The 7,963-nt window shown below is 49.0% G+C and overlaps 1 protein-coding gene across 1 annotated transcript; it reads right to left on the bottom strand.

Annotated features, from left to right (window-relative positions):
- Window positions 1–4,761: 4,761 nt before the first annotated feature.
- Window positions 4,762–7,757, bottom strand: LOC133908273 (cytochrome P450 CYP72A616-like). The gene is made up of 5 exons (XM_062350271.1): window positions 7,384–7,757; window positions 6,177–6,397; window positions 5,823–6,070; window positions 5,351–5,723; window positions 4,762–5,224 (listed from the first exon to the last, which is right to left on the bottom strand). Exons 1-5 carry the CDS (start codon window positions 7,688–7,690, stop codon window positions 4,799–4,801), a joined length of 1,575 nt encoding a protein of 524 aa, XP_062206255.1. The 5' UTR covers window positions 7,691–7,757; the 3' UTR covers window positions 4,762–4,798.
- Window positions 7,758–7,963: the final 206 nt, after the last annotated feature.

Here is a 7,963-nt window from a genome sequence, read left to right as displayed (position 1 = left end):
AAGCTTCAAAATCAAACAAAACTGATGCAGGCTGAGAGTTGACGAGGAACATACCGTACACCACATCCTGAACATCTTTAGCTTCTTCTGCGATGACATGAGTGACCTTCCCTTGAACAAAATTCTACTATCCACGGTTGTTCTAAACAGGGATCGGATTTCCATTACGCGCCTGGAATTGAAACTGAGTGGACTTCGGGGTGTTGGTGTTGGACTGATTTAGATTCTTCTTAGGACATCAATTCACATAGTTTCCTAACTCTCCATAGTGAAAACATTCTTTGCCTGAGGTGGCAGTAGCGGGGCTGTTCTTGACCTGAGAGTAGATGGTGGAGTTGAACGAGGTGACTGATAGTTGGAGCGCTGAACAAGGGCTTGAGATTGAGGTCTGTACTGATTATTGATATGGAACATACCAATAAAGATCTTCCCATTCAGTGGAGCTGAAAGCTCTATCGATTCTTGTTAGGGTCAATGTATTCTGCTCGTTTGTCCAAGTGAATTTCCTCCCTGTGAGTGACAGTTCTTTGATCTACAGGTCATCAATTGCCGCCTTAAACCTACCCATTAGCCTTTTGTTGATCCTCGAGTTGTTTTTTTTCAGCCACCTTATATATAAGGTTAAAATCTCCAATTGGTAGCCACTCTATGTTATCAAGAGGTTTGATTGACTTGAGCTCGTCGATGAAGAGCAGCTTCTATTGGTCTCCCTGTGGCCCACATACTCCAGTAAGGACCCATTCCATTCATTTGCTTTTCATTTGTATGGTGACTGAAAGTGTATTGGCCGATTTGGACGAAGCGATCAGATCGAAGAAATTATCTGAGCAGGCAATGAGAATACCCCCTCTGGTTCTCGAAGCTGACAGGTAGGAGTAGTTTCTAGTGAACTGAATCCCCAAGGTTTGTGCCACAATCTCATCATCTATAAACTGCAATTTTGTTTCCTGCAGGCAGATTATTGTAGCCTGTGTTGATTGCACCATTTCTCTGACTGCATCTCTTCTCACCTGGCCATTTAGTCCCCTGACATTCTAAATTAGGATTTTCGCGTTTCTTTGTGCCATCAAATAATAAGCAGCCATCGACAACAGGCATTGGTACCCTAGTGGTACACCAAACCAGAACCCTGCCATACCATATTAACTACCAGCTGAACCCAACACCCATATAAGATTTTTGGTACAAGGACTCTCATGACCAGAATGGCACAGACAAGTGAAATTTTGCCACCATGGCACCATTTCACGCACCAACAATAGAAACCAAAGCATCCCTGAGAGATACTAGGCCTCCCAGGGTGACGCTACAAACTTAAGAAACAACATAACATGGGCCACTTTTTAATCATCACAGGGCGATGCTTCCTCCTTTCTTGGACATCACACGCTACTATCACTTTCAAGGCTGGAAGCGCTCTTCCTCCAGGGTTATGCTAGCCGGTGGTTTGCCGTGGTAGGTTGCCTTGATCAGCTCTTGAAAGGCCTTTATCACAATCTCCAATAGGGGAGCATCATAGGTCTTGATGTAGCGTTGTCACACCTCCTCATCCATCTTCTTAGTGGGCGAGAGGGCGCTGGTCTTCTTTGCCAGCACCTCCTAGGCAAGCTCTTCAACAGTCTTGTTGCCTCTTCTCTTGTTGGCTAGACAGCTACTTCTGCGTGCTTCAGTACCATTCTCCGTCTCTTGTTGCAGTCTTCTTTGGGTTTGGCATTGCAAAGAATGGGGTCTGCACTGGCTTGAGCATAGAGACAAGAAATTTGGTTAGCTTGTCCTAGACCAGGTGATGCACAGGGGCCATCTCCTCGTCACTTAGGGTAGGGACCCCTCCCTGCACTAGCGCACTGGCAGCACCATGCGTGTTAAGCTACTCGGCCGAGGCAGTGGTTGCTAGGGGAGCAGCCCAATCATCCACTGCATCTGGGGAAACATTGCAGTGCACCACTACACCCAAGGCTGCCTCCATACACATAGGATTGTTAGACCTCAACTGCAAAGTGGTCTCATGCAACAGGTGGAGGTCATGCTCTCGTTCTGGTGCACTAGGTGTCGGAGTAGAGAACGGTATGTTCTGGCTGCCCGCCTCCATCATATCATTCTTTGAGGCGCCCTGCTTAGAAAACATGGCCGTCTTGTGCTCATTCGAGGGGTACTGCCCTCCTGGCCAACTGTCCCTCACAGAGGGTGAAACAGGCGGTGTGCCAACCTCTCAAAGGAGCAGTCCTGAGTGCGACGCACCGCCGGGCTAAGGGAGGCGTCACGGACGGCCCGACGCTACCCATCGTCCCTGGAGGATCCCTCTCCATACTCCCTTCTTGGCGAGTGCTCGCGGCCACGATCACTTCCTCTTTGGAAGCACTGTTGTTCTTTGAATTGGACGTTAGCATTGCTGTCCTGGAGCATCTTCTTCATGTTGCCCTCTCGGCAGGGCTCGTTCTTCTTGCTTCCATTGGGTTGGCACACCACAATCACCAGAGAGACGAAATGCACCCTACGTGAGCTCTAAACTCACCCGGCGTGAGCTCATCAGAGCATGATGTGCCTGAGAAACTACTAGATCCATGGTGCGCCTAATCCTGGGGCTTCTCGACGGTGAAGGACTATCGTACCGGGAACAACGACCATATTGTGTGGTGTCACTCCTGTCATGCTCACCATGGCCCCCATCAATAAGCTCTCTGGTGTCGTGGCACAGGCGTGTGAGCCAGGACCAGAGCGATTTGCTCTGGTGGCACTTGTGCCCACCATCTTCATCGTCCCTATCACGTTCAGCTGTGTTCTTCGGCCTATAGCTGCGTGCCACTGGTGCATGGTCAGCCTCGACCCCGCCATCAGGCTCCCCATAGTGCCAGTCCAGGATGCGCTCCTAGCATCCAATAGGGCTACCATTGCCGGGGTTGATGGGTGAGGGAAGTGAGGTCCTGAATGACGTGCAGATAGATGAATAGCTTGTATACATATCCATTCTTTATGCTTGTGGGTTTTTCATGGTGTATCGCCACCTGAGGAAGAGGGATTTGTGTAGGCGACAACTTAGCGTCTTCATCTGCAATGGAGAGCCATATGATCTTTGGGGTCACACTTGGGTTGTTGCATCATGCCCACAAGTCGTAGGTGCGGGTACGCTCCCTCCTCTTGGTGTGCTCCTCCACAATATGAATGGCACAACTTCTACCAATGACCTGTGTTGCCACCTCCTCACTCCAGGCGTGGATCGGCAAGCCCTCAATGCGCAGGCGTACATGAAAGTCAAAGTGCATAGCCTTCGTGTACCTTCGCTCGGTCCATTCTTGAAACCGGAAATCCCTGCCCCTGTAAGGCATGCGATGGCTCAAGTTGTGGAAGATGACAAAGAAATCCTCCATGTGGTGCCTGACGATCTGACAGTCCCCCACACGCACCCCAAACTCCTCAGTGAGAGCGTCAAGGAGCTATTGTGGCTCAGTGCGCGGCTGATTCCCTGCCAACCAGCAGACAGTTGCATGGCTCAGTATGTAGTCTCTCTTCTTGGCAAAGTCACCAGTCGCAAAAACCACCATGTAGTCTTGGAGAGGCCTTGTAGTTGAGTCCCCGGGGAAGGCTTCCATCACTTCTGTGGGGGATGCGGGAGACTTTGGCTTTGGGTGAGGATTTGATTGGAGAGCTTACAAATATGAGAGCTTCTTGTTTTGTTGCTGGGGTTTGTGTTGAGGCGGAGGTGGAGTGGAGAGGAGTGGTGGTGAAGAAGATTTATGCTGTTTGGACACCTATTAAAAAGATGTCTCGTCTAAGCCTAGGAAAGCTTGTTTGGTAAGCATCCAATGCTAGACTTGAATGGGCTTGACCTTTCCTCCACCAAAATCTTGATTTCATATGTTCCATCCGTCTTCTGCATCCCCCTGCACCTGCTCCTCTCGAGCCTAGTGCTCTGTTGCGGCTGACAACGCGGCAGACGAGCCTAGGGTGGTTCAGGGAACGACGGACGAGCCCACGGAGAGGCGTGCCACCCCACTGCTCTAGGGTGGTTCAGGGAAGCATGAATGCAGTTGCGCATCCGAGTGTCATGGTTCGTTTCCAGCAAACTCTGAGCTGCTAGTTTTCAGTGGCTAGGCGGACTCATAGATGCTTGAGGGAGCATCGGGGAGGTGGCGATGTGAGATTTACCTACCCGTAGTGAATGATGCACTATGCTTTGATGAGCATGTGGAGCAGGGCCATGTCCATGTCCACGTACTGAGAGATGGCCAGAAACTCTACGCAGATTTGTTTGCTCTGTATTGCCTCCATCTCCATTGCATAGCTGTGCAATACCTCTCTCTGACCCACGCGTCCCATCCTATGGTCGAGTGCAACTGGATTCAAAGGTAGGGAGAGAGATTCCTGCACAAACTTGCTCATGAGCCTATTGACGAAGTAGCACAGCCTTGAGAACATCTGGAGCTTGCGGTGACCGTGAATCAGCCCGCGAAGACTCAGACGCCTCCAGATCTGGCCGCACTCCGATTGAGACCCCTGCCGCCAGGCTCAAAACTGCAGTGGAGGGAAGGATTTGTGTGGGAAAGTGAGAAGGCTGACTTTGGGTGAAGCGGATTTGTGGAGGGGAAGGGGATTTTTTGGTGGATTTAGGTTGGAATTGGCGGCGGGGTCGCAGGAAGAGTCGTGAGGGCACCCCATCCCCCACCGTGAACATATTATCTAAGCATAATATTTCTCCTGCCATTTATTTCCACGCAAAATTTAGATACACAAAACCGCCCAATTACTGGTACAAGTTACAACACTCCGATCATCTTCGACAACGACCAATGGCATAAGACGATCATAGCCTCTTGAGTATAATTTGCGCGCCATGCTGAGGATGCAGCGTGATGACTGTGTACGGCGCGTGTGAGTACGACGGCGACAGCTGGAACTCGAAGCGTTGAAGGATCATGCTCAGCGCCATCTTGGCTTCGAGCAATGCAAAGTTTTGACCGATGCAGATCCGGGGGCCCCAACCGAAGGGGAAGAACGCCGGTTGGTCCTTCGTCGCCTTTGAGATCCCCTCCGCGAACCTCGCTGGCTTGAACTCATGCGCGTCCTTGCCCCACACGTCAGGATTGTGGTGAACCAAGATTATGGGCAGCTCAAGGATCACCCCTTCAGGGTATGTGATGCCTCCGATCTGCATTTCCTTGAACGTCCTTCGGTTTAGCGTTACCGCCGGCGGGTACAGCCTGAGCACCTCGTATAGTATCATCGTCACCTGGATCACAAGGTGAAGCATGGGCATCGATCGTTACCACATAGGAAAGGGTTTGAGGTGAGCATACATGTTCTACTAATTTAAAAATTCTGATGAATCATATGTAGAGGTGTGGAAAACACTTGCCGTTTTGAGCCGGCTAAGGCCGTCGAAATTTGGCTTGTCCCTGCCGAACACGCTGAGGACTTCGTCCCTCGCGCGTTCCTGCCACTCAGGGTGCATGCCTAGCACGACGAGCGTCCACGTGAGCAGCACCGATGTGGTTTCCATCCCCGCGAAGTAGAAGAGCTTGCACTCCTCGATCACTTCCTCGGTGGTCATCCTCAGACCGCCTTTCCCGCTGTCCCTGTTCGACTGCAGCAGCAGGCCGAGCAAGTCGTTGCTGCTCGATTCGCCGCTCTCGATTGCGCGCTCCCTCTTTTCGATCATGCCTCTTAGATTCCCTTCGATCTCTCGGTTGATCTCGTTCATCCTCCGGTTGTTTTGTGTCGGGAAGAACCTGCAAGAGGTATACTTAAGAAATGGTATGCTGTCGATGTGCATGCATACGTGCCTTCAAAGAACCGGAGATGTCCGTGACAGATAGGAGGGTGCTCACAGGAATCCTGGGATGTACATATACTGGAAGGCCTTGGTAACTCGCTCTGCTTGCTCTGCTTGGAGTTGGAAGATCCTCCGTCCTTCCATGAAGCTGCTGCCGAACGCCGTGCGGGAGATCACGTCTCCGGTGAGGTTCTGAAACTCCGGCCAGATGTCCAGTTCATATGATCGATCGGAACCAGCAAGTTTACTCTCCCAGTGATCTATCAGCTCGGTGCAGCACGTAGAAAACGCCGGCAGCATGCGCTGAAAATGACTTGAGTAAGCACACATGTGCATGTAGTCGTACTGAACTGAGACTGATTGCTTATAGGGTAGCAGGATTTGATAACTTGAAACTAGGAGTGAGCACCTTAAGCTTTTCAAGATGGAATGCAGGGTTCAGGATCCTCCGGTGCTTTGCCCATTTCTCGCCGTCGTAGCTCGCAAGGCCAAGGGCCAGCAATTTGCCGAGACGTTTGTTCTTGAACTTCTCGAAGTGACCGAACTTGTTAGATAGGATGTCTCTGACCAACTCTGCCTCTGCGATGACCACCCTGGGGATCGGGCCGAACCAAGTGATGCAAATATTGCCTGCAGTTCAATGTTTGTATCGTCAAAGCGATGAAGATTTACAAAGTTCGACACATTTAAAAACTGCATGGGCATGTTTTGGACTTATGACATGTACGTCTACTTTAAAAAAAAACGAACATAAGTATTTTATTTTATTTTTATATTTTTTTATATCTAAACCTACAATACTTATTTATAACCTACTTCAACCCTTTGCAAAAATAAAAGAAACATTGTTCGTTTGTCTTTTAAATGCAGTCATGTAAGTAACTTTGTAAAAAATCATGGGCAAATTAGATTAGAACCGTGAGCAATTTAAGAAATAAGTTAACACAATTTAGATTGGATGTTCTATAAAGTTTATGAATAAATTAGAATTATTCAAAGACAATATTAGATTTAGCTGCTACATATTTTGAATAAAAATATAAAATTGCTTATATGCTACTAATTTAAATGTGTTTTGAAGATTTACCATTCTGACCCACCTGTCATTGATACAAGTGGTCTTATGTGTCAGCAAGAGAGGTATGTCATTTTATCGAAACACATCTACATTAGTGACAACTGGGAAAATCTCCTAAAAAATAAGAACAATTTGCGAATAATTTTGAGCAAATTTTAGAAAAGCAAGTTTGTAAATTTTAGTTTTAAACTTTTGAATATAGGAGACCTCTATTTTGAGGGAATATCAGCAATTTGTTGGCTGGTACTTCTGAACTTGTTTACTAAAAAGTCTGGAGACAGCAATAAGTCGGATATGGAAGAAGGACAAAACTTGCCATGTTAACACCACAAAAAAGTTTGTCACCAACGTGGGCACTTCCGTCCACAGAAACATCCAATAATTCACAACACTTGTCAAACGACGTCAATCTCAATGTTCACGTCGGTAGCAAACATATTCAAGCATAATTCGATAAATCCAACTAAATTCAGTCTAAGATTTTCTATTAATACTAAGCTACTGAGCTTTAGGAGATCGTCTGAGACAGTCGACGTACCGTGCTCATTGACAGTGTTGTGGAGATGCGGCATCACGCGGGGGACAACGTCGTGGCACGGAGGCATGGGCCTGGACCGAGCCTCGGCGTTGAGCCGGGCGTTCTCCTTGAGGTCGCCCGCCGGGAAGCGGTACGCCGTACCGCCGAGCCCCTGCCGACGGAGCGCCCGGCTGAGCCGCCGCGGCCGCAGCCAGCATCTCTCGGCGGCACGGTAGGCCACGCACGCGCCGAGCAGGGCAAGGAGCCCCTGGAGCAGGCTCCACGGCGACGGCGAAACTACTGCTGCTGCTTCTACGACCTCGTCCATCGGGTTCCTTCCCGATTAGTGTTCTGCTGCGGCAACGGCGACTGTGCAGCGCAGTGGGCTGCGAGCTTAGCAAGTGAGCGGTATAAATAGACATCGAACCGCTTATCAGGAGGCATGCAAGTTTGTATTGGTTAGGTCGTTGGATTGATTTAAGACTAAAAGAATGAATTAAAAATCACTCTTATATAGGAGCGGGACCAAATTCATGACAGTCTAAGCTTCAACCTAAGATCTGGATCTAAATTTTCATTGGATTTTACTTTATAAATGATA

Source organism: Phragmites australis, chromosome 2 (genome assembly GCF_958298935.1).
Source record: "Phragmites australis chromosome 2, lpPhrAust1.1, whole genome shotgun sequence".
NCBI classification, from domain to species: domain Eukaryota; kingdom Viridiplantae; phylum Streptophyta; class Magnoliopsida; order Poales; family Poaceae; genus Phragmites; species Phragmites australis.
The sequence above is the reverse complement of the archived record's forward strand: the minus strand, read 5'-3'. Positions and strand labels throughout refer to the sequence as shown.